Below are 27,556 nucleotides of genomic sequence, written 5' to 3'. Positions count from 1 at the left end.
ACGTGAATTGATAATCAGTGATAAATGTATAAATCAATACGTGACCTCATAGACAATGTATATTCGGAGCGTCTGCAGCTGTGATACCAGGGATGGCTCAAAAACACCCCCTACAAGTTCAGACAAAATACACAAAAAATACAGCGCACAACGCTCATAGTATATTAAAAGATATATTAAAAATAACCAACAAATAAGGGTAAGTATTGTGCATACATCAAAACAAAATTAAACAGGCATGTCAGGGGTTAATGTTACCCATGCACCAGACAGGACGCCAATTCAGATGTCATCAACGAAGATACATGCAGTTTCCCATGTCTCGGCCTCTCGGTCCCAAGGTAGAGCCTGGATAGTCCCACTCGCAATGGTGGAGAGTCCAACGAGCTTGTGGTGTACACGAGAAATGTCGTGGTATCAGTCAGTTCCTGCAATAGCTGGATACACGCTTCTCAGCCCACCGATGTGGCACTTCCGGGTTTGTGACGTCACACGTCAATTTGTTGTTTCGTTCTCCAATGCAACTACAACACACATCACTGCGAAATGCTCAAAGAACTAGATTGGTCATCACTCGAATCTAGGCGCAAAGTTCACCTTTCCTGTCTTGTCTTCAAATACTTTCTGGGCAAGCTACCCACCTATCTGAACAAGCTCCTCACCCCTACCACATACAGCACTTATCATCTGAGATCTGACTCCAAAAGACTGTTCATGGTCCCAAGGCTCAAAAAAGTATCCGGCCGCTCCTCCTTCTCTTACAGTGCACCCCAAAACTGGAACAACCTACAGGAGACTCTCACATCCACCACCAGTTTAAGTTCTTTCAAAACTAAGGCCGTCTAACATTTTAATCTGGTCTGTAACTGTTACATAAGCCTATAATATACATCTTCTCTAACAGTGCATGCAATGTATTGTATATAATGTATGCCCTGTTTATTTATGTAACTGTATTTGTAACCATGTATTATTTGTCATATTAACTATGCCCAGGACATACTTGAAAACGAGAGGTAACTCTCAATGTATTATCCTGGTAAAACATTTTATTAATAAATAAATACTGTCCAACCTCTCTTTTAAACACAGGAAAAACAAGGTTTTTTTCTAAAACTTTCATTTTAAGAATGTGAACATATACTAAAATGATAAATAAATTAACTATGACACAACTGTGCTTGTTATCTGGTTTCCCAATGAAGTAAAACAGCACACCGTCGTCATTAATGTTAGTTCCAGTATTTAAACATGCTTAACAGAAACTAAACTTGTTTTCAAACGGTTTTAACATAATTACAAAGAAGAACAAAAATGGGTGATAGTTTATTTTTTATATCATCCAAAAAAAACATCAACACCACTACAAAGTTTTGAGAACGTACTTCTTGTAGAGTAAATCTTGTGTATAATTCAATAAAAAATGCTTTGTGGGCAGAAATGTAACTCACTGCAGAAGCCGAGAAAGTGACGTCATTCCCTGGGTACGCAAGGATGCGAAGCAAGCAGTTAACATCAGCTGGTTGAGAACTAACCCCAGGGGTTCAATCTGAGACATGCAACTACACACGCGGGTTCTTTGGATAAGGCTTATTTATTTTAGCCTTAAAACATACAACACACCAAAACAAATAGCTTCTCATCAGCAAACAAAAGAAAAATGTATTTTTCTTCAGCAGACAAAACAAAATAGTTTCTCTTTAGCAGACAGAGTAAAAATAAGGCAGCTTCTTTTCTATGCAGGAGACAGATAGTTCATAAACCACGTACTTTGTTAACAGACCTTGTATCAAGCTGTTCTCTCTCCAGAGTTTCAGGGGATTTCCCTGCTTCAGACAGCATACAAAAAGACAGACCTTCTATCAGTAATCTCCTCTCTCCTGAACAGCTAGCCAGCATGTGTCTACAGCCTGGGGTTTTTAACACACCTTGATTAGGCAGCTGGGATCCAACTAATTGTCCTGAGGTTCCCAGCTGAAGTTAACCTAATCACTGCTGCACTGCAGACTAAACATATGTCTGCCAGGCATATAGCTGGTGGCTTTTATTTACCCTGTCACATTCCTCCCCTGTTAGTGTGTAGCTGAGGCTACGCACGGCTGAAGCCCGACCATCCACCCTAGAAAAGAAGTCAGCATTTGCGTTCTCTTTTCCCGGCCTGTGCTGAATCTCAAATGAGAAGGGTTGGAGGGCCATATACCACCTAGTTAATCTAGCATTGGAATCCTTCATACTATTTAACCACTTCAGTGGAGCATGGTCCGTCACCAAAGTAAAATGAACACCTGCCAGGTAATGCCTCAAAGCCTCGATTGCCCACTTTACTGCGAGGCACTCCTTCTCAATCACTGAGTAGTTTTTTTCCCTCGGGAACAATTTCCTACTCAGGAAAAGGATAGGGTGTTCAACTCCCTCAAACTGTTGTGACAACACTGCCCCTACCTCTATCTCTGATGCATCTGTTTGCACTACAAAAGAGCTGTTGAAGTCCGGGCTTCTAAGGACGGGACCCTCTGATAGACACCTTTTTATGTCCTCCAAGGCTCTCCGACAATCCCTTGACCATACCACTTGTGTAGGGGCACACTTTTTAGTGAGGTCCGTTAAAGGGGCTGCCACTTCCGAATAGTTGGGGATGAACCGCCGGTAGTACCCTGCGAAACCCAGCAGAGTGTACCTGCGTTTTTGTTTGGGGGGTCGGAACTTCTTTCAGGGCAACTACCTTGTCGGCTAGTGGCCTTACTTTTCCACCTCCCACTGCATACCCTAAGTATTTGGTTTCCGCCTTACCCAAGGCGCATTTCTTAGGGTTGGCTGTGAGCCCTGCCTCTCTTAGAGATTTGAGGACCGCTTTCAGCCTATTTAGATGGGCCCGCCAGTGTTTACTATAAATGACAATGTCATCTAGGTAGGCTGCGGCATAAGTCCTATGGGGTCTCAGTACCTTATCCATGAGTCTCTGAAATGTGGCTGGGGCTCCATGCAGTACAAATGGCATTGTCACAAACTGGTATAAACCCATGGGAGTGGCAAAGGCTGTTTTGCACTTGGACTTTTCCTCTAAGGGTATTTGCCAGTATCCTTTTGTCAAGTCCAGCGTGGATATATATTCCGCGTTACCAAGGGCGTCAATTAATTTGTCCACCCTTGGCATCGGATATGGTCAAACTTGGATACCGCATTGACCTTTCGGAGATCCACACAAAATCTTACCTTCCCATTGGGTTTAGGGACCATGACTAGTGGACTACACCACTCACTGCATGATTCCTCAAATCACTCCTAAGTGTAACATTTCTTGTACCTCCTTCTCTACCAGAGCCCTACGGCTTTCAGGCAACCTATAAGGATGGGAACGTACTTTTACCCCATGTGCTGTCTCGATCGCATGTGAAATGAAGTTAGTTTGCCCTGGTAAATCAGAAAAAACATCATGGAATTGTGTAATTATTGCTAACAAGTCCCCTTTTTGTTCAGAGGACAACTGTTTACCAATTGGGATTTTATCGTCACTCACGTCCCAAGTTCGTTTCCTCCTCCACCGGGTGGATGAATAGAGACCGCTGCATCTTTCAGGGTTTCAGCAAGTTCACATGGTAAATTTGTTTACCCTTCCTGGACCCTGGTTGAGCGATCTCGTAATCCACATCACCCGTACGGCGGAGTACTTCGAATGGGCCCTGCCATTTGGCCAGGAGTTTACTCTCGCAACTGGGTAACAACAACATCACCTGGTCTCCCGGGTGAAACACTCTCATGTGAGCATTCTGATTGTAATGTCTCTCCTGACTGTCCTGGGCTGATCTAAGATTCTCCCTAGCAAAATGGCCGACCACATCTAGGCGCTTCCTAAGGTCTAGTACATATTGCAGGGTATTCTTAGAAGGCGACCACTGTTCCTCCCAGGACTCCTTTAGGAGGTCTAGGATACCCTGGGGTTGGCGGCCATAGAACAATTCAAATGGAGAGAATCCCGTGGAGGCCTGGTGAACTTCCCGCACTGCAAACAGCAGAAAAGGGAGAAGTTCATCCCAGGCTCTCTTCTCTGAATCTACAAATTTCCTCAGCATCCCTTTTAGAGTTTGGTTAAATCTTTCCACCAATCCGTCAGTCTGTGGATGGTAGACCGATGTCCGAACAGACTTGACCTCTAATAACTTTAAGACAACCTGCATCAGTTTAGCAATGAAATGTGTACCTTGGTCTGTCAACATAACCTGGGGAAGTCCAACCCGTCAGAACAGTTCCAACAACTTGTTGGCTACTTGCTTCGCCGTTACTGTTCTCAGGGGGAACGCCTCAGGATATCTTGTTGCGTAATCAACTATTACAAGAATAAACCTGTGTCTTTTCGCAGAAGGTTCTAGAGGTCCTACCAAGTCTACCCCAATCCTCTCAAAGGGAACTGACACCAAGGGTAGAGGAACCAAAGGGGCTGGTTTTTGTCCTTTTGGACTAGTTAGCTGGCACTCCGGACATGCTGCACATAGCTTAGCAATATCACTATGCATCCCTGGCCAATAGAATCGGGATGAAATACGATCCAATGTTTTATCCCTGCCCAGGTGACCACCCCAAGGGACAGTATTGGCTAGAGTGAACACAGATTTAACGAATGACTTGGGAACCAATATCTGTCTGGTGACCTCCCCTGTTTGTGTCTGCCTAATCACCCTATACAGGATATCATTTGATAGCTCAAAATGGGGGAATACTATCACCCTCTGTGCATTTAAAATCTGCTCATCAATTTTCACCACCTTTTCATACTGTCTAGCAAGGACTGGGTCTTCCCTTTGCTTCTGGCAAAAGTCAGGGAGGTACAGGTCTGGTAAATCTCCAGGGCCCATATCCCCCTCCCTCTGGCCATCCCCAGCCATCACTTGTGACCTCTGACTACTAGAATGGTCACCTTGCGCCCAGATTTCTGCAACCAGTCCTGTTTGTCAGAGCGTCTTTGCTTCCGAGTCTTTTGAACCCGGTGTCTACTGGGAAAAAGGTCTGCCGAGAACGGGAACAGTTTGCCAGGGTTCTCCTGAGCCATAAAATGATGCTCCTCATGAGAGACTGGAGCCATTAGGTCCGAAAAGAAAGGCCAGTCCCGGCCGAGCACAACGGGGGCAGGGAGCAAAGGAGCGACTCCTACTTCGAGGTAAGACTCCTGACCTTTTACCTGTAGCCGGATTTTGGCCGTCGGTTAGCGTTTTACATCGCCGTGTATACATTCTATATTCCATGGGGAGTCAAAAGAACACACGTGAGTCGGTAACAGTTCCTGGAGGACCAGAGTTTTCCCAGAGCCCGAATCTACAAGGGCCTGGACGGTTTATCCCCCAATCAGGACTGGAAGTAGCCAGGGCTTGTAATTTTCTCCAGTGAAGGCCGAGGCGACGGTCCTGCTGAATGAACACTCCATCAGTGGACAGTCCATGTGCCGGTGGCCTTGTTCTCCGCAGGCAAAACATGGAGAAGGTTCCCTCGCAGGACGGGGCTGTGGATAGCGCTCCGCTGGACCGGATACTGGAGACCGGGCATCTGGTGGGTCCTGTGGGCGACGTCCTCGGAAGTTCCTCTCATTTTGCGACGAGCCGACATCAGGAAGGAGATGAGGGTCTCGGCGGGGACCAGCATTTGGACTCCGTCCTTGCTGGAACGACTGCTCCTTCTGTTGGACTTGGCGGTTGCGTATGGACGGGCCGTAGGTTCCCCGTTGATCCGATCTCCCTCTTTGGGTGTCCGCAAGTGCCGGTGGAGTCGGGTCCAGGACACTCGCCTGCTGCTCAGCCCCAAGGAAGTTCTCCACGAGTCGGACCGCCAAAGCTAGGGTTTCAGCAGCGTGTTGTTTTACCCACGAGCATGCGGAAGGGGGTATTATTTGTAGAAATTGTTCCAAAGCCACCTGCTCAAGAATTGCCTCCTTAGTGCACTCCTCGGGTTATATCCAGCGCGTACACAAGTCCAATAACCGCTGAGCGAGGACCCGGGGTCTCATCTTAGCGGTGTACTTCATGTTCCGGAACTGCTGCCGGTAGGTCTCTGGGGTCAGACATAAGCGATCCAGTATGGCGGCTTTTACTTGTCGGTAGTCCATTGCGTGATCTGCAGGGAGGCCCTGATATGAGGCCTGGGCTTCTCCTATGAGGAGTGGGCCAAAGCAGTTGCCCAGCGATCTGCAGCCCAGCCCTGAGTTTCGGCAACCCTTTCAAATGTCAGTAAAAAAGCCTCTGGTTCTTCATTCGGATCCATTTTCCTCAGGAGTATCGGGGGTTTGTTTGCAAGTTCTGGACTGGCAGACCCCTGGAATTTGGTCAGCAGCTTGGCCATCCGCTCCTCCTGTGCTGCATGCTGCTGGGCTAGGAGCTGGGTTTGCTGCTGCAATAGTCTTTCATCTCTCTCTGCTTGTAGCCGGGCCTGCTCCTGCATTAACTGTCCCTGCTGTCTGGTCTGCTCACACAGAAACTCTTTAAAAAATTCTTCCATTTTTTCCATTCTTGTGTGTGTGTGTGTGTGTGTGGCCCTTTAACTGCAGGGGCCTTTCAAAATCCCGGCACTTCTTGACACCATATGTTGCAGCGTACATGCAACTACACATGCGGGTTCTTTGGATAAGGATTATTTATTTTAGCCTTAAAACATACAACACACCAAAACAAATAGCTTCTCATCAGCAAACAAAAGAAAAATGTCTTTTTCTTCAGCAGACAAAACAAAATAGTTTCTCTTTAGCAGACAAAGTAAAAATAAGGCAGCTACTCTTTTCTATGCAGGAGACAGACAGTTCATAAACCATGTACTTTGTTAACAGACCTTGTATCAAGCTGTTCTCTCTCCAGAGTTTCAGGGGATTTGTGAATAGAAGTGAAAATAGGTGCGCAACTACAAACAATAAACAAACGTGAATTGATAATCAGTGATAAATGTATAAATCAATACGTGACCTCATAGACAATGTATATTCGGAGCGTCTGCAGCTGTGATACCAGGGATGGCTCAAAAACACCCCCTACAAGTTCAGACAAAATACACAAAAAATACAGCGCACAACGCTCATAGTATATTAAAAGATATATTAAAAATAACCAACAAATAAGGGTAAGTATTGTGCATACATCAAAACAAAATTAAACAGGCATGTCAGGGGTTAATGTTACCCATGCACCAGACAGGACGCCAATTCAGATGTCATCAACGAAGATACATGCAGTTTCCCATGTCTCGGCCTCTCGGTCCCAAGGTAGAGCCTGGATAGTCCCACTCGCAATGGTGGAGAGTCCAACGAGCTTGTGGTGTACACGAGAAATGTCGTGGTATCAGTCAGTTCCTGCAATAGCTGGATACACGCTTCTCAGCCCACCGATGTGGCACTTCCGGGTTTGTGACGTCACACGTCAATTTGTTGTTTCGTTCTCCAATGCAACTACAACACACATCACTGCGAAATGCTCAAAGAACTAGATTGGTCATCACTCGAATCTAGGCGCAAAGTTCACCTTTCCTGTCTTGTCTTCAAATACTTTCTGGGCAAGCTACCCACCTATCTGAACAAGCTCCTCACCCCTACCACATACAGCACTTATCATCTGAGATCTGACTCCAAAAGACTGTTCATGGTCCCAAGGCTCAAAAAAGTATCCGGCCGCTCCTCCTTCTCTTACAGTGCACCCCAAAACTGGAACAACCTACAGGAGACTCTCACATCCACCACCAGTTTAAGTTCTTTCAAAACTAAGGCCGTCTAACATTTTAATCTGGTCTGTAACTGTTACATAAGCCTATAATATACATCTTCTCTAACAGTGCATGCAATGTATTGTATATAATGTATGCCCTGTTTATTTATGTAACTGTATTTGTAACCATGTATTATTTGTCATATTAACTATGCCCAGGACATACTTGAAAACGAGAGGTAACTCTCAATGTATTATCCTGGTAAAACATTTTATTAATAAATAAATACTGTCCAACCTCTCTTTTAAACACAGGAAAAACAAGGTTTTTTTCTAAAACTTTCATTTTAAGAATGTGAACATATACTAAAATGATAAATAAATTAACTATGACACAACTGTGCTTGTTATCTGGTTTCCCAATGAAGTAAAACAGCACACCGTCGTCATTAATGTTAGTTCCAGTATTTAAACATGCTTAACAGAAACTAAACTTGTTTTCAAACGGTTTTAACATAATTACAAAGAAGAACAAAAATGGGTGATAGTTTATTTTTTATATCATCCAAAAAAAACATCAACACCACTACAAAGTTTTGAGAACGTACTTCTTGTAGAGTAAATCTTGTGTATAATTCAATAAAAAATGCTTTGTGGGCAGAAATGTAACTCACTGCAGAAGCCGAGAAAGTGACGTCATTCCCTGGGTACGCAAGGATGCGAAGCAAGCAGTTAACATCAGCTGGTTGAGAACTAACCCCAGGGGTTCAATCTGAGACCGGACGGACGTCCAGAGAAGGCGGGGCGGTGAGCAGGGTGACGTGTATTCTCTCCAAATACACTCGTTAGTGTGGTGTGCTTTTTTATTATTGCGTTTATGTAAGTGCGTTTTTATACTTTAAATATAAACATTTTTATACCATATTGATCTGTGCTATTGAGCTATTACAGTCTTAATACCGAGGTACACCCATACGACATCACTGGGAGCTACTTTGTCCTGAGTTCCAGACTACAGATTGCCACAGTTTATGTGCCTGATAATCTCCTCTATTTTGTGAGTAGGCAGAACATAGAGCCAAGACACAGACCTGATATTTACCCACCATCATAATACATCTACACTTAAAGCTGGCTGTTGTTGTCTCTCCTTTTTTTGCAGTGTCCGCAGCATCACTCTGGCATTTTGCGAAGCCACCCGGCAGCTGTGTGGAGAAACATGGGGATCACAGGCAAGCCGTGACATCTATAGCACCCAATAGTGCCCTGCAGAAGCACTGCGGCGCCTGTGTGGAGAGACGTGGAGGCTCCAGGTGGGGGGTAGTACCCACAATACCACTGCAGCACCTGCAGAATTATACATCCAAGTAGAAACATATACCTTGAGGGAGAGCTGGGAGCAGCGTGGAAAGAGTCCCCCTTTGGAGATCTGTGATCTATTTATTTCTATTTCCCCCCTTTCCCCTTACCCAGCCAGTACAAAACTGTACGCGCCAGGGACACACACAGTGTGGTTACCTTTCCTACAAAACACACTATCAAAAAATTGTCTGGACCAACGATTTTCTAAAGAACCACATTTAAACTACAGTATTTCCCTGCAGAACCACGAGAACTCTTCTGAATATATAAAGCTGAAGATTTCAGTGAGTACAGTATATCTCCATTCCAGGACAATACCACTAGATGTGGTTGTAAAGTATCAACATAAACCACAATAGATGGACTAAACTGGATGTAGCATTCTGGGGATACATTCTCACACCTGGTACTAAGTATACATTGTATACAATTCTGTCACTAATAATATCCTGCACTTTTTTTTGCCACTCTGTTGGGTATGTTTGTTTATAAGAGGTAACATATCTCTAAAATTATATCAAGCCATTCCCATATGAGAGAACGGCGAACTTTACGTGTAGCATAGCCATCATATTTTGCAAGTCAGGGTTGCATATGTAATCAGTATGTTTATTCAACATCTATATATGTAGGATTGTTTTAATACAATAGAAACCTGCATGCATCTTTGTTATACAGCATTATCCAATATTTGGAAATATTTTTTTCCTCCTTTGATACTGCTGTTCAAAGTTTCATGATAGGTTATTTTTATTGTTCTTATTGTTCTTGGATATATTTTCTTGGTCTAGCTTGTACCCAGCTGGGATATACTTTTTTCAGTATATTCTTTTGATTGTTATTATTATTGTTGTCTTTTATTAGATTAAATTCACTGAAATATACACTCTTCCTTTGTTGGCTTTCTTGGAATACAATTAACCTCTAGAGAACAGTGGTTCTTATTTACAATATTTCATGCGCTAGGGTATACAGGCATACCCCGGTTTAAGTACACTCACTTTAAGTACACTCGCGAGTAAGTACATCTCGCTCAATAGTCAAACGGCAGCTTACGCATGCGCCAGTCAGCACGTCCTGAACAGCAATACCGGCTCCCTACCTGTACCGAAGGTGTGCGCAAGCGGAGAGACTATAGAGCCTGTTACAAATGCCTTATTTACATCAGTTATGCACTTATATGACGATTGCAGTACAGTACATGCATCGATAAGTGGGAAAAAGGTAGTGCTTCACTTTAAGTACATTTTCGCTTTACATACATGCTCCGGTCCCATTGCGTAGGTTAATGCGGGGTATGCCTGTATGTCTTTTTCAATCTCTCTTGTTTTATGGGAATTGAATATTCCCTTTCATTTACCTAAGCAGCAGAAATCTACTGTATTGTGATCAGATTCCATCCCTACCGTTGTCGACGTGTTCAGTTAGCGCCTTTTATTTCCATTTTATTTGGTATTTTGTTTTACTAACTAATTCTCCAACAAAATATTATTGGCAAACCAGCTTTAAAAGTGGTATATAATATATATGTTTGTATATAATATCTTTGGTTTTGCATATAAAATATTTAAGTGGAGAAAGTGTGTTTATGAGATAAAAGCAAAGTCAATAATGCATGATTATGAAAAAGCAGCAAGAGATACTGGAATTGCTGTGGAAGTTCAAAATGGCTGTGTAAAACATGTGTTAGCCCACCTTTTTGAAAAATATTTGGGTTAAAAAAAAGACCTATAATGGAAGGATTTTTTTTAAGGAATTTGCATTGTAGTACAATTAACTTTGAAAGTATTATTTAAGACAGAAAAATCTAGTACATCCAAACCCCACTACAATAGTTATTTTGCACTGAGTCAGTCAGTGTACTTTGCATTTGTTATTGTAAATTCTAATGCAGCTTTGCCCTCTGGTGGAATGTGAGCACTTTGTGCTCTCCTCTATTTCACTGCTCAATGTTTCATGTTTCTATTGCTCTGTTCTCACATCTATTCAAATATAGGACACATATTCAAATATACTTCCTCACTTATTATGGGCTATGCTGCCTCTTTATTCTGTTAGTGCTCTCTGCTGTTTTGCACCATTCTATTCTCTGTCACAGGCTTCCGTATTTAGAGTAAGTAACACAGCCCTTTTACTATTATTACTATTGTCCTCTTAACCTCTGCTAATTACTCAAAGTGTTCCTATGCTAAATATTCCATGTTCCATTGTCCTCTTAACCTCTGCTAGTTACTCCACATGTTCCTCTTGGTATCCTTCCTACAACAGTCTGTGTTGGTCCATCATTTTTTCTTTGTCAACAAATTCTCACTGTTTTCAAGTTTTATGTCTCTTCTACCGTGTCCTTCATGTACTGTCTGAGAATTATATTCATACATTTGGCCACGCTCAGTAGTACTCCTTATGACACAAATATATATATATATATATATATATATATATATATATATATATATATATATATATATATATATATATATATATGATGTGGTGGGTTCTGGGGTTACAGCTTGCAGGGACTGTGTGTTCATTAATTTTAATTTTCAACTGGTATCAGTTAGTTGGAGGTTAGTGGCCCCTCCTCCCAGGGTTTAAGCTCACCCCACTTTTTAACTAGCAGGTTTTTCCATGTACCTGTGCAGGACAGGTCCACTGAGGCCATTCTTCTGCAGTGATAAATGAGAATTTTCACATGTAGTGATAGGGCCTGCATACTGGTCATGCCTTGATGTGGCTTGCAGGTTTATAACACTTTGGCCTAAGGGTTTAGCTAAACGACCCTTACTCATGAGAATACTAACATTGAAGTATTTAACTTTGTATTTTGTCACATTGGATGTACAGTAGCATTGGGTATTGTTCTCTTTTATCTGAGAATTACTGTATAGTCAACTACTACCTCTCCTTCTCACATTCACTGTAAATATAGTTTCTTTGTCACTTCACAACTACAACCTTAATGCAATCGCTTATCCTTTAGCTTTTTTATCACGTTAACCTCTATCAAATGGGCTCTTTGCTCTGCACATACAGAACATTATTCGAGCATTTCCTTACACACAGCGTTTTAGCAGTTATACAAATGTGTGAATCTCTTCCAAATAAATCCAAATCCAACAAAACCACCTACTGTACGATGATGCAATTTATCAAGGTAATTCATATACTTTTGCTAAAAATTGACAGATATTCATCTAATCTTAACAAGGGGATTTGCCACGTGATTTGAGGCATTTAAACTACAGTACAGTTTTAGTTTTACTAACTAATTCTCCAACAAAATATTATTGGCAAACCAGCTTTAAAAGTGGTATATAATATATATGTTTGTATATAATATCTTTGGTTTTGCATATAAAATATTTAAGTGGAGAAAGTGTGTTTATGAGATAAAAGCAAAGTCAATAATGCATGATTATGAAAAAGCAGCAAGAGATACTGGAATTGCTGTGGAAGTTCAAAATGGCTGTGTAAAACATGTGTTAGCCCACCTTTTTGAAAAATATTTGGGTTAAAAAAAAGACCTATAATGGAAGGATTTTTTTTAAGGAATTTGCACTGTAGTACAATTAACTTTGAAAGTATTATTTAAGACAGAAAAATCTAGTACATCCAAACCCCACTACAATAGTTATTTTGCACTGAGTCAGTCAGTGTACTTTGCATTTGTTATTGTAAATTCTAATGCAGCTTTGCCCTCTGGTGGAATGTGAGCACTTTGTGCTCTCCTCTATTTCACTGCTCAATGTTTCATGTTTCTATTGCTCTGTTCTCACATCTATTCAAATATAGGACACATATTCAAATATACTTCCTCACTTATTATGGGCTATGCTGCCTCTTTATTCTGTTAGTGCTCTCTGCTGTTTTGCACCATTCTATTCTCTGTCACAGGCTTCCGTCTTTAGAGTAAGTAACACAGCCCTTTTACTATTATTACTATTGTCCTCTTAACCTCTGCTAATTACTCAAAGTGTTCCTATGCTAAATATTGCATGTTCCATTGTCCTCTTAACCTCTGCTAGTTACTCCACATGTTCCTCTTGGTATCCTTCCTACAACAGTCTGTGTTGGTCCATCATTTTTTCTTTGTCAACAAATTCTCACTGTTTTCAAGTTTTATGTCTCTTCTACCGTGTCCTTCATGTACTGTCTGAGAATTATATTCATACATTTGGCCACGCTCAGTAGTACTCCTTATGACACAAATATATATATATATATATATATATATATATATATATATATATATATATATATATATATATATATGATGTGGTGGGTTCTGGGGTTACAGCTTGCAGGGACTGTGTGTTCATTAATTTTAATTTTCAACTGGTATCAGTTAGTTGGAGGTTAGTGGCCCCTCCTCCCAGGGTTTAAGCTCACCCCACTTTTTAACTAGCAGGTTTTTCCATGTACCTGTGCAGGACAGGTCCACTGAGGCCATTCTTCTGCAGTGATAAATGAGAATTTTCACATGTAGTGATAGGGCCTGCATACTGGTCATGCCTTGATGTGGCTTGCAGGTTTATAACACTTTGGCCTAAGGGTTTAGCTAAACGACCCTTACTCATGAGAATACTAACATTGAAGTATTTAACTTTGTATTTTGTCACATTGGATGTACAGTAGCATTGGGTATTGTTCTCTTTTATCTGAGAATTACTGTATAGTCAACTACTACCTCTCCTTCTCACATTCACTGTAAATATAGTTTCTTTGTCACTTCACAACTACAACCTTAATGCAATCGCTATCCTTTTGCTTTTTTATCACGTTAACCTCTATCAAATGGTCTCTTTGCTCTGCACATACAGAACATTATTCGAGCATTTCCTTACACACAGCGTTTTAGCAGTTATACAAATGTGTGAATCTCTTCCAAATAAATCCAAATCCAACAAAACCACCTAATACGATGATGCAATTTATCAAGGTAATTCATATACTTTTGCTAAAAATTGACAGATATTCATCTAATCTTAACAAGGGGATTTGCCACGTGATTTGAGGCAAAAAAAATCTATTCATTTGCTTCAAGATCTAATCACTAGTTCAATGACAGCTACAAAATCGACTGTAGTGTATGAATATTCCCTGCAGTAAGGCTAATTAAAGGAAATTCCAAACACAGAGGGTAGTATTGTACTGGGGCATAGGTGTGAATTACAAATATTACACTGTCCTGGATCTGCCTTGCTGGAATTGTAGGTTTGCAATTATAATTCCTATTATTATTATATCCCGTATATAGCGCCAGAAGACACCTAAAATCCCATTCACCTGAAGGGATGTACTGAATAGCACCACTTAGAAAACTATCAAAATAATCGCTGTCATTAAGCCAAGGTAAACTGACCTAATCAAGTTAGCTATAAAATCATATTTTATTTCCAAACAATAATTAAAATAGATCTCTAATTGTCCTGTACAAAACTCAGCAACATGACAAAACCACGTTTGGTAGTAGGAAAAGGGGGAAATGTCCTCCGGCGCACAAGCTCAAGCAAGATTTCCAAGTATAGGAGAAATACAAGGAAAAAACACAGAGATAACACTGTATTCATAAACATTTAATGTATTGGCTAAAAAGTCAGACCAGTGCGGTCATAGAACTGCCTGTACTACTGTGATCCCGACCCCACTGCCTTATGCCTGCCCTGACTTTTTGCCTGTTGCCTGGACTCTGCACCACTGCCGCCAGCCCTGACCCCTGCCTGCTTACTGACTAAGAATACTCTTACAGGACTCTGTCCCTGGGCTCTGGTGGGTTATTCTGCATTCCTACCTCAGCCCTGCGGGTCCGCCTCCTGATTTGAGACGAGCACCGTCACATTATCTTCTTCAAAGATGTCCTATATCTTCTGGAATCTTCACCACTGGATGTGGCCCCCTTGAACACTTTTGGTCTTCTGCGATGACCCTGGCCTTTTACAGTGGTCTGGGCCATCTCAGAAGACCTGTCCATGGGATACATGGTACATCAACCAATCAGATTGCTTAATGTACCATATGATTCTCTCTCTTTATGATGACATCACATATTTTGCCAACCAACCTCCTCCAATCAGTGAATTTATATTTAAAATGTTTGTTAATTTTTTTTTGTAAATGTAAATTTTTTTAACTGTACGGTGTTTTGGATTTTTTTATTAACTTGAATATGTTTGTATTTTTATTGCCCAAAAGCCCTATTAGACACCTTTGGCTATTAGGTCTATTGGCCATTACTCAAGAGGGGGGTTATGTTTGTTGGGGGGGTGGGGAATTATGGGGGTGGGTGGCAATGCTTTACTAGCCACTTTGGTAGCCAAGGCTGGTACGCCTGTAGTTTACTAATATTAACCCCTTTGATGCCTTGTGGTGTAACTTGGTAGCCACAAGCATCAAAAGTGTTATTGTAATTTCTACCATAGGGTTCTGTAATCATTTATATTATGTTAGAAATTACATTACCCTCACCCATGCAATTGCGATACAGTAATAATCATGTTATTAACAGTTCCATTAATTACTGCATTTTTATGTATTGTTGTTGGCATCGGAGGACATGGCCCTGCAGTATGCTGATGAGGACGCCCTTCATGTTCACAGGGGTAAGTAGAACGGTTTTTATTTACTTTATTTATGCTGGCTGGCTAATGTTGTGTTTAATAATGGGTAAATAATCTATTATCCATATCTGGATAATAGTTATTTTGCACATTACTGTACTGTATGTGTTTGATGGGGGGGGCGGAGGGGTCGAGGTGTATTTCTTGAAATGCAAGCCATGTTTTTGTTTTTTTAAATACAGGAATGGTACCACAGGCCAGCGAGGACCCACGGGGACACCCGAGGACCCCCAGATGCCCACAGGGAACACCTGAGGACCCCTGGACACCTGCAGGGACCACCTAGGGACCCCTGTGAGGCCCCCAGACACCCGCAGGGACTGCCCAAGGGCCCCAGACACCTGTGGGAACCCCCCGAGGGCCCCCAGATACCTGTGGGGCCGAACCGGGGATCCCCAGACACCCGCAGGGACCACCTGGAGGCCAACGGAGCACAGTGGGGACCACCCGAGGGCCCCCAGACACCTGTAGGAACCCCCCGGGGTGCCCTTTGGCGCCTGCGGACAACCATGGGGACCACCCAGGGACCCTCGCCGGCCTGTGGTATTAATCCTGTGTGTAAAAAAAGAAATAATGGTTTTATGTGGGGGCACAGGGGGTGGGGTTGTGTATTGTTTATTAAATATTGTAATGGTTTTTGGTGGCCTATGAGGTGACTAGTAGGGCTGTTGTGTGTATTTCTTTGTATTGTGGGTAGCGGTAGCAGTGGTGGGTATTAGCCCGAAGGATGGGTGTTTAGGCCTACCAGGTGGTTAGCGGGAAGGTTTAACCCCTTCATTTCCTTAGCGGTATTAACCGCTTAGGTAATGAAGGGGTTATGTCCACCCACAAGCCCCCCGCAAAGCCTAAACACCCACCAAGGGCCAAATACCACCTTCACCCACCCCCACTACCCACAATAAGCATGGCACTGGTGGTTAACCCCTTCATTGCCTATAGCCGCTAAGGTAATGAAGTTGCCTGTAAATGCATTTTTATTGCATGAGATTCATGTTGGGGGTCTCCGGTGCTGATATTGATGGGTATCAGCTCCGGAGTCTCCCGGCATCAATCCGATGCAGGAAAAATGCATTTTTTTTTTCTAAGTGCCGTCTCATCACTCATTGGCAGCTTTTCCCCACCTTCTTGCCAACTTTGTGTGGCGAGACGATTTTGAAAGGAAATCTCCATTCTAGAGCGGCGATCAGCCTCGATAAGCTGATCGGGGCTACTAGAATTGAGCGAGTTTGAGAAGCTGGCGATAAGCTGCAATAAGTGGCTTATCGCCGCACGTTTGGCGTTTTTTTTTCCGGTAAAAAACTTGCGATTTTTGCTCTTATTGCCAGCTTATCGGGGGGTTATCGCTGCTTATAGCATGATGCCATCAGTCTCTTTTTTTTTTTTCACAGATGCGATATTAACTCTGTTTTCAATGGAGATTAATGACTAGGCCACAGTGGCCCAACACATGATACAGCATCCAAAACAGGCAGCAACAACCTCTTGACGTCATACATACCTAGTTATGCACTTAAAAATTATACTTTTTCTTACACATTCTTTGATTGTGCTAATTCTTATGTTATACAGAGATGTTCCACGTCAGCTTTTGAAACCACAAACGTCTCTCAAACAAGTTCCATGTTACAGATGCAAGGAAGTAACATGGTCTTCAAAGGTCATATGCAATTAATATATCTAGGTACAATTGTTATTAGGTTATCTATACTATAATTCAGAAAGTTTGTTTGTTTGTCTGGCTATACAAATCCATACGCTTAATCCTAGAGCCACCAAACTTGGTATGGTATCCATTAGGATCAAAAAGAAAAGCCTAGATGGGATTTTGGTATGTTTGGCCCATAGCTTCATATTATATCAATATATATATATCAATATATATATATCAATATATATATATCAATATATATATCTCTCAATATATATATATATATATCAAGTAGTAACAGCAGGCACTTCAGTGGCTTCAATAGGGCAGGTGCATGTTCTATAGTAATCAATAGAAAAATGTGTGTCTCAATGGGAAACAAAAACAGCACTCAAGGTATTAATGCAAAAATCAAATATATTAAAGAAACAAACAGGCACAAAACATCCATGTTTATATATATATATACACACACATACATACTGTGACAGAAACCAGGGGGAGGTAATTAATTCCATATATAGGGCTCCCAGGATACTAACAGTTTCTGTCCTGTTTAGGCTGAACAGTGCAGCCTCATAATACATGCACTCCATGCCACAGTTTGGCAAGTGCTGGAACTGAGGGATGAGGGATCCAGACCAGAGTTTGTTTGCTGCCTGATTTCTGTCACCTGTCCTGCTTATTGGAAATCAGGTACTTAAGACAGATTTCCTGTTTCCTCTCCCCTCTCCCCCAAGAGCCTGGAGACAGGAAGGCTGCTGGAAGCAGAGAGGAGAAAAGCCTCTCCCCAAACAGGTTAAATGATTCTGTTCGTTTTGTCTAAAAACTGCAAGGTTACTTAGTTTGTTGTTGGAAGTGGAAAAGCCACTTCCACCCTGAGTTAGGGAAATCTAAGTTAAGTTATCGCTCAGGTGAGCAGCTTTTTGTTTTACTGTGTTTCTATTGTATGCACTGTGGCAGTCTCAGTGCCTGGGACTGAATAAACCAGGCATAGCCTGTTTAAAGGAGCAGCACGTGACGCCTTGTCATTTAACCTACCCTAAAAGACCGTGTTCTAACAGTCCCGGACAGGCGGCGGAGCCCCGGAGTAAGCCGTTTGTCACATATGGTGGAGAATGCGGGCAGAACACAAAAAGGTCTGCGGGTTAAAAAACTTAAAAAAAAAAAAAAAAGTTTTTTTTCTCTCCAAACAAGATGGAAGACGTGGTGAGTGCGCTGGTACGCAATGTCGCTGTCCAGAAAGACGCGAATGAAACCCAGCAAAAGATTAATGCAGCCCTGCAACAGTCGAATGAAACCCAGCAACAGCTGTTAATAGCCCAGCAAGAGACTAATGCAAACCAGCAAGAGACTAATGCAAACCAGCAACAGCAGTTAATAGCCCAGCAAAAGATTAATGCAAACCAGCGAGACTAATGCAAACCAGCAACAGGCGAATGCAAACCAGTAGGAGACAAACCGCTTGCTGAGAGAGGAGCAACAACGGTTCACCCAGGGCTTACAGCAGGAACTCGAGATCTTGAGGGGGACTATCAGTAACCTTCCACTGGCAGAGGCAGCCCCAGTCCTGAAAATGACCAGGGCAAGCCACTACCTTCAGAAGATGGGGCCCTCGGATGATGTGGAAACCTATCTTCCCACGTTTGAACGCACGGCACAGAGAGAGGGATGGCCAGAAGCTGAGTGGGCCAGTCTAATCGCACCCTTCCTAAGCGGCGAATCCCAGAAGGCTTACTTTGATCTAGAGCCAGCCGAAGCTAACGTCTATGCAAAATTGAAGTTCGAGATCCTCGCCCGCCTCGGCGTAACCACGGCTGTTCGTGCCCAAAGGTTCCACGCATGGTCCCTCACGATGGATAAAGCCACCTGAAGCCAGATGTATGACCTCATCCACCTCGCTCGGAAGTGGCTACAACCCGAGATCAACTCAGCAAGCCACATCGTGGAACGGTTGGTCATGGACCAGTTCTTGAGGAAACTTCCCTCTGCCCTACGCCGTTGGGTCAGTCAGAGAGACCCCCACAATGCAGACGAGCTTGTGGCCCTCGTAGAAAGGTACAATGCAGCAGAAGAGCACCCGCAACCCATAGTCGTGGAGCAACCCCACTACCCAAGGTTCCAGGACTCTTCCAGAAACGGTAAAAGGGTACCAGGGTTAAGGGGGGCTGAAGAGCGACGACTGCCTTCACACAGCACCAGCAACAGTGGCTCGCACACTAAGGGCAACAGCCAACATGGGGAGCCGAAAAAAGGCTCTAAGTGGGACACAGACTATGTACCTAAATGTGTAAATTGTTATGAGAGGGGCCACACCGCGAAAGTCTGCCCACTAAATGCTGAACCCATGCAATGTAACAGCGTTGAACCTTATTCGCTGTGGTCCCAATGTATGGGCCCTAGCCCAGAGGACCCCTTGAATAACCATCTGTGGGCATTTGTAAAGGTTAATGGTAAGAGGGTTCGGGCACTTCTTGACTCTGGGAGCATGGTCACACTAGTGTCCGAATACTTGTTGCCCATTAAGAAGAAATAGGTAAACCGTTCACAAAGAGTGGCAATTTGTTGTATACATGTGGATATTAATGAATAGTCCACTGTTGATGTTTTTTTTTAAACAGAGTTCGGATCTTTTGATTTCAAAGTTTGTATTGTACCCAAACTGGCACATGATGTGTTAATAGGGACCGACTTTCCCCATTTTCTAAAAATGTGGTCCTCCTCTCAGAATAGCGCCCAGAGTTCAATAGCGGACCATAACGAAGTAACAGAAGAAACAAATCCTTTCCCTTTTTCAGAAATAGAGGTTGACGACGGCCCAAATAAGAAGGGGGAAAAGGAGGAGTGCTGTAAAATTCCCTTCCCCATGGCTACCTTGGTAGGGAATACCCCAAATCAAGATGTTGAACAGGTACTTACCACTCCAGAACAGGATAAGACCCTCGCTGACCTAGAGGTCAGTCCTGGGAGTTTTAAGAAGGCCCAGTGGGAAGACCCCACATTAGCGGTAGCAAGGGGGAATATACGGGACCAGAATAGTACTCCTGGCCAACCAGATAGGTCACTTGCCTACCCCTACTTCGAGGTAGAGAATGACCTAGTATATCGGGTTGATAAAAGGAAATCAGTTACAACTAAACAATTGTTGGTACCACGGACATTCCGTAATGTAGTATTACACCTCGCACATAGTCACCCATTGGGGGGACACCTAGGGGTGGAAAAGACAAAAGAAAAGGTTCTCCGAAGCTTCTATTGGCCTGGGGTTCTGGCAGAAATTACGAATTATTGCTCCTCATGCCCAGAATGTCAGATCACCGTCCCGTTCAAAGCGTACCTCAGCCCATTGGTACCCCTTCCCATAATAGATGTACCATTTGACTGGATTGCTATGGATCTAGTAGGACCCCTAATAAAGTCTGCTAGGGGACATCAGCATATATTGGTAATATTAGATTATGCCACCCGATATCCGGAGGCAGTTCCCCTACGTAGCACCTCTGCTAAAAACATAGCAAAAGAGTTAATAGTTCTGTTTTCCTGGGTCGGAATTCCTAAAGAGATCTTATCTGACCAGGGAACACCATTTATGTTCCAAGTAAAAAAAGAGTTATGTAAACTCCTAAAAATCAAGCATCTCAGAACCTCAGTCTATCATCCACAAACAGATGGTTTAGTAGAACGGTTCAATAAAACCTTAAAGAGCATGTTACGCTGGGCGGTCGATAAAGATGGGAAAAACTGGGATTGTTTGTTACCATACCTGTTATTTGCCATTAGGGAAGTTCCCCAATCATCCACAGGCTTCTCCCCGTTTGAACTATTGTATGGCCGACACCCAAGGGGCTTACTTTATATAGCCAAAGAGACTTGGGAACATGAGGTTACCCCTTACAGAAGTGTAATAGAGCATGTTGCCCAGATGCAGGACCGCATAGCTGCAGTCCTACCTATAGTGAGGGAACACATGGAAAAAGCTCAAGAAGCACAGAGGAATACGTATAATAAGGGTGCTAGGGTTAGAATTTTTTTTCCAGGTGATAGGGTACTAGTTCTGGTTCCCACCGTAGAGAGTAAATTCCTTGCTAAGTTGCATGGGCCATATGAGGTCTTGGAAAGAGTGGGAGAAGTAAATTATAAGGTGAGACAGCCAGGTAGGAGGAAACCTAAGCAAATTTACCATATAAACCTACTTAAGCCCTGGAAAGATAGAGAGGTTTTGTTAACCCTAGTACCCCCAGGTCCGTCAGGGAATCGAGAAACTGACCCAGAGGTTAGCATAGCTGAAACCCTGTCCGTTCATCAGAAACGAGAGGTCCAGAATTTAGTGAGAAGAAACAAAGAAGTCTTCTCTACACAGCCAGGTAGAACTAGCGTAATTGAACATGACCTAGTCTCTGAACCGGGGGTCCGAGTTAACCTTAAACCGTACCGAATCCCAGAGGCCAAAAGAGAGGCTATAAGTTTAGAGGTTAAAAAAATGTTAAAACTAGGCGTAATTGAGGAATCCCAAAGTGGGTGGAACAGCCCTATAGTTTTAGTCCCAAAGCCAGACGGTTCAACAAGGTTTTGTAATGACTACCGGAAACTTAATGCGGTGTCAAAATTTGATACTTATCCTATGCCCAGGGTGGATGAACTTGTAGAGAGACTGGGCAAAGCCCGATATCTCACAACCCTAGACCTAACAAAAGGGTACTGGCAGGTTCCCCTCACAGAAAGGGCAAAAGAAAAGACAGCCTTCTCAACCCCAGACGGCCTCTTTCAGTATACGTGCTACCTTTTGGCTTACATGGAGTTCCCGCCACATTCCAAAGAATGATGGATAAAATTTTAAAACCACATGCTCGGTATGCTGCCGCCTACCTGGATGATGTAGTAATTCATAGTGAAGATTGGCAATCCCACCTTCCAAAGGTCCAAGCCGTGCTCGACGCAGTTCGGTTTGCTGGACTAACTGCTAACCCCGCTAAATGCACTATTGGTCTGGAGGAGGCCAAGTATCTGGGGTATTCTATTGGCAGAGGTTTACTCAAACCCCAAACACTCAAAGTAGAGGCGATACAAAATTGGCCAAGGCCAGTTACAAAAAAACAAGTAAGGACCTTTTTGGGATTAATTGTGTACTATAGAAAGTTTATTCCCAATTTTGCAACTAAGGCAACCCCACTAACCGACCTCACAAAAGCAAGAGGACCGCTAATGGTAAAGTGGTCCCCCGAAACCGAACAGGCCTTTAGAAGCCTGAAAGAAGCTCTCTGTGCCCAACCAGTGTTGGTCACACCTGACCTCCAAAGAGTTCGTAGTCCAAACCGACGCATCTGAGGTAGGGCTGGGGGCGGTACTCTCCCAGGAGTCTCAAGGTGAGGAGCACCCCATCCTTTATTTAAGTAGGAAACTAAATCCCCAGGAGAAAAATTACTCCATAGTCGAGAAAGAGTGTCTTGCAATAAAGTGGGCTGTAGAGACGCTCAAATACTATCTGTTGGGGAGAAAATTCCGGTTGGTCACAGATCATGCACCCCTTACCTGGATGTGTCAAAACAGAGAGAAGAATGATAGAGTGACCAGGTGGTTCCTAAGCCTACAACCCTTTAAATTTTCTGTGGAACACAGGTCAGGGCACAAACATGGCAACGCTGACGGGATGTCAAGGATGCACTCCCTAATATCCATGGTCGCTCATCCCTCGGGGTCTGAGCTGGGGGGGAGGATATGTGACAGAAACCAGGGGGAGGTAATAAATTCCATATATAGGGCTCCCAGGATACTGAACAGTTTCTGTCCTGTTTAGGCTGAACAGTGCAGCCTCATAATACATGCACTCCATCCCACAGTTTTGCAAGTGCTGGAACTGAGGGATGAGGGATCCAGACCAGAGTTTGTTTGCTGCCTGATTTCTGTCACCTGTCCTGCTTATTGGAAATCAGGTACTTAAGACAGATTTCCTGTTTCCTTTCCCCTCTCCCCCAAGAGCCTGGAGACAGGAAGGCTGCTGGAAGCAGAGAGGGGAAAAGCCTCTTCCCAAACAGGTTAAATGATTCTGTTCGTTTTGTCTAAAAACTGCAAGGTTACTTATTTTGTTGTTGGAAGTGGAAAAGCCACTTCCACCCTGAGTTAGGGAAATCTAAGTTAAGTTATCGCTCAGGTGAGCAGCTTTTTGTTTTACTGTGTTTCTATTGTATGCACTGTGGCAGTCTCAGTGCCTGGGACTGAATAAACCAGGCATAGCCTGTTTAAAGGAACAGCACGTGACGCCTCGTCATTTAACACACCCTAAAAGACCGTGTTCTAATAGTCCCGGACAGGCGGCGGAGCCCCGGAGTAAGCCGTTTGTCACAATACATACATATACATATATATATATATATATATATATATATATACATACATAGATACATACATACATACATACACACACACACACACACACACACACACACACACACACACACACACACACATATATACACACACTGGATAAGGCTTTAGGTATGTTTTCATACAAAGGCTGTGCAAGATGTTTGCAACTCATTATGATATCGCCAGTATGTTGTCATGTGCCAGATATAAAGCCTGCCAGGTACAACACCCAGTGGCTGATTTGCTTAGAGAAATTAAGGATGCGGATAGGAGGCGGCGGAGGAGACGAGCGTCCCTTGACAGCGAAGGAGAGGGTGGTTGTTATAGGGAGGGGACAGGTTTGGGGGGGGGGTATGTAGGGGTCACACGGTTGATGGGGGAGACGTAGGGGTCAAACTGGTGATGGGGATAAACAGGGGGCACATGGGTGATGGGGAGGAGAGGTATAGGGGCGATGGGGAGGAGAGGTATAGGAGCACACGGACAATGGAGAGTAGTGTAGCGGTCACATTGGTGATGAATGTTTAATTAATATAACCTTTAAGATCTGCTATAGTTATTTATAATCTCTAATCCAGTTTACATTTCAATAGGCAAATTGCATAGTCTACTATTTTTGCTTGTGAATTGCATGTTACCTTTGCACTGCTCCAGTACGAACGTTAACCTTCTGAGTCAGTAGCGAAAGAACACGATCTAAATCTTGAAGTGTATACTTCGGTATTACCATTCGTATAGGTGGTACTAGTATATCTCCATTAGTAAAAACACTGCGAATGGAGGGAAACAAAAAATAAGAAATTAAGGATAATAAGTAAGCTTACAAATAAGGGGTTGTAAAAATACAGGTTAAAAACTATGACAATGAAATCACTACTGATTCTATTACTGACTGAACAAAAGACCTATTTTTAAATGTAATTACAACATTATTTTATTATTATGCTTTATATAAATGACATATTCTACTCTATTCTTATGCTTAAATCATTAAGAATCCAAAAGTGAAATGCTGTATGCACAAGTAGGAAACAGCTTCTCAAAATTAAATTACATTCTCTGTTTCTATCTGAAAATGTCCTTGTGATTCCCAAAGGAAATAATGTGAATTCTTTTAAAGGGTAATGGAATCAATTGATTTCTGACTACCGCCCAAAATAACAGAGCAGCTTCTTACTCAAGTGTAACCTGCATGACAGCAATGTTTTTAATGGAAGATGTCTAGTTTCCCACTGGTTACTAAGATATCAGCTAACAAAAGATGAAACTCGGTCCTGCTTGAAAAACCTTCACCTGAAAATTGCTTGGTACTGGAATGATGTGTCATGAGTTAATTGAGAAGAACCATTTAGCAACATTCATTCAAAGTAGCAATAAAGTGAAAGCATTCTACAAGTCAATTATAAATATATAATTTACTGAATTTTTAATATCTTGGAGTACAGTATGTGCATCATATACCATAATAGTTTAGAAACATAACACTTTCATTGACAGGACACAGCAATGCATTGCAGCAAAAGCATTAATAGGAGTAAAGAACGCAATAGTTGTTCCAAATATGGCAGCAGTTTTTGAATGGGAACATACTGTATGAAAAGAAATATGACATCCATGTTTTAGTATTTATTTTACATGAATAGTATAACAAAGAAGTATATTTCTAGGATGAAAACACACACAAGAATAAAGAATAATGTTGAACTATATGGAACTGTACAATTAAGGCCGCATCCATGATGAGCGCGGGCAGAACGATCAAAATGCCGTGCCACTATGAGGAAGGATATAGAGTGCGCGATGCAGAGCACCAGCGCGCAATTTACCAGAAGACAAATACATTTATTTCTGTTGCGCGATGGCTGGGTCACGTGAGCGGTTCACCCAATGAGGGCGAACCAGCTCCGTGATATCACGGCCACGCCCCCGACACGCCTCCCGGTCGTGTCTACACCTAGGCCACAAATCGCTGCAGCTACAGGCGTGCGTGACGCCATGAGCACAGTCGTGCGCGCGGTTACCATGGATGCGGCCTAAAAGTGAACAGAAAGGAGGCAATTTACCATGAGTCTCCACTGTGATATTAGTTAAAGTTGGCAAAAAAGTCCATACAAAGAAAGGGAATTCTGAATAATCATAACTAGCCAAAGCTGCGGTCCCACTTGGGAGTATTTTGTAGGTGTGTCACCCTTGACAAATTTCGTGGTGTGCTGTCAATTCATCAATGAAGGAGTCGGCTGACGATATAGCGTGCAAGGTAAAAAGACTCAAATGACTGAGTGTTTAATGGATATATTTTGGTTTGTGAAAATGAGACTTCTTTCAAGTTCATGATAGTGATACTACAAATGAGTGAAACCTACTAAACTGGAGTGAAACCCACTCAGTGGACGGGCCTGAAGTGCTCTCTCTTTCAGAGGTGTGAGCGGGTATCTACAGTAGGCAGCACAGTGCAGAGCAACCGGTAGCTGGTGCACAGGGGGTGCAACCACTAGCTTGTGCAGGGTGGACATGCCCAACTGCTATTTTGGTGGGGAACTGGGAGTAGACTTTAAAACATCCAAACATATTTGAAAATCGTTGCTATCGCAAAACTAAGAAAAAGATTACATTTTGAAAATAAATAATTATTCATATGCACATACTGTATAACATTTCCTTAGTAAAGAATTAGCTTTGATTGATCACACGATTGAAGAGTTCTGTGATTTAAGCCGCCATTCCTACCACGAAGAACAGAGCCGCTCAGCTGAAAAGCTAAAAATGCACCATGCCTCCTGAGATACATACCAGAGAAGGTGCCACCGGTACGTCATGGAGGTTTAAATCCACTTTGTCACGTGGGCCAATAGGAAACTTTCTATTGGCCACCGAGATTAAAATCTCCAGTTTGTTTTCACTGGAGGGAACAGTAACATGGGCTCCTTTCTCCTGTAAATATCTCGGGAAGCAGGGGGTCCCCTGAGCTGTAATGAACGTGGTTCCTCTCCGGAGACACCGTGCACCCTATAAATGAATTTCTTTTGAAAGGGGCCGGGTGACAAAAAAAAACACAGAGCAGGGGGAACTTCTCCTTAAGATGACCAACAGAAAACATAATGGTCATTCCATATTTCAGGTTATGCCCCTCAGCTTTGTGATTTGTGAGGTATATCTGGTAGCACAGAATGTTATTAAAGCATTTTTATAATCAGTAACAATTTCCCTTGTGTAACTTCTTGTCTTTCCCAAGAAAGCGAGCTTAATAAGAAGAATTAGAAAGAGAACATTTTAAAACCTGACTGGCTGTACTCAAATGTTTCCTATGGTGAAACATAATAATGCTGGGCTGTGTAATGAAATTGTATTTCTTGCTGTAATAGAGATTAGTATTCATGCTAAAAGAAATGCTATTTTTCAAAAAGGGCACCAGGAGAATGGCCTTTAGAACTCCCTTAATGAGACTAATGAAGCAATTACTACATTAGATATAACGCTTTCAGTGCCAGAGTACTCTGTAATGCATTAAGTACAGGGGGTCTATGGGGCATATTCATTAAGCTGTATTTTTTTGTCAATGCAAACTGCCTGAAAATTGCATGCAATTTGACATGATGAAAAAAATCTGGCATTTTCAACAGATTCATTAAGAATGATCTATACATAGAAATTGCACTGTTTGATATCTCATTTGCATGCAGTTTTCGCCTGACATGATGTAATGCCACAGAGGGAAAGAGAGAGGAAGGGTTAGAATTGGGGCCTATTTAATTATATACCTCAAAAGTGATTAACCTATACTCCACGTGGAGGGACAAAAGAGGGAAATATCAAAATAAATCAATGAAATACATTTACATATTGTTTTATTTGCATAATCCGAGGTATCTCAGGAATGTTCTCAGGTTTTATCCATC

At 42.6% G+C, this 27,556-nt stretch overlaps 1 protein-coding gene across 1 annotated transcript in view; it reads right to left on the bottom strand.

Moving 5' to 3' along the window:
* The window catches only part of DCDC2C (doublecortin domain containing 2C), a 289,074-nt gene that overhangs the window by 231,059 nt on the left and 30,459 nt on the right, over window positions 1–27,556 (bottom strand). The window contains exon 4 of the mRNA XM_075595053.1: window positions 24,299–24,430. Within this exon, the coding sequence (XP_075451168.1) occupies window positions 24,299–24,430 (132 nt within the window). The remainder of the gene's footprint in view (window positions 1–24,298; window positions 24,431–27,556) is intronic.

This window comes from Ascaphus truei, chromosome 4, assembly GCF_040206685.1.
Source record: "Ascaphus truei isolate aAscTru1 chromosome 4, aAscTru1.hap1, whole genome shotgun sequence".
Taxonomy (NCBI): domain Eukaryota; kingdom Metazoa; phylum Chordata; class Amphibia; order Anura; family Ascaphidae; genus Ascaphus; species Ascaphus truei.
Note: the sequence above shows the minus strand (reverse complement) of the source record. Positions and strands in the feature narration are given on the sequence as shown.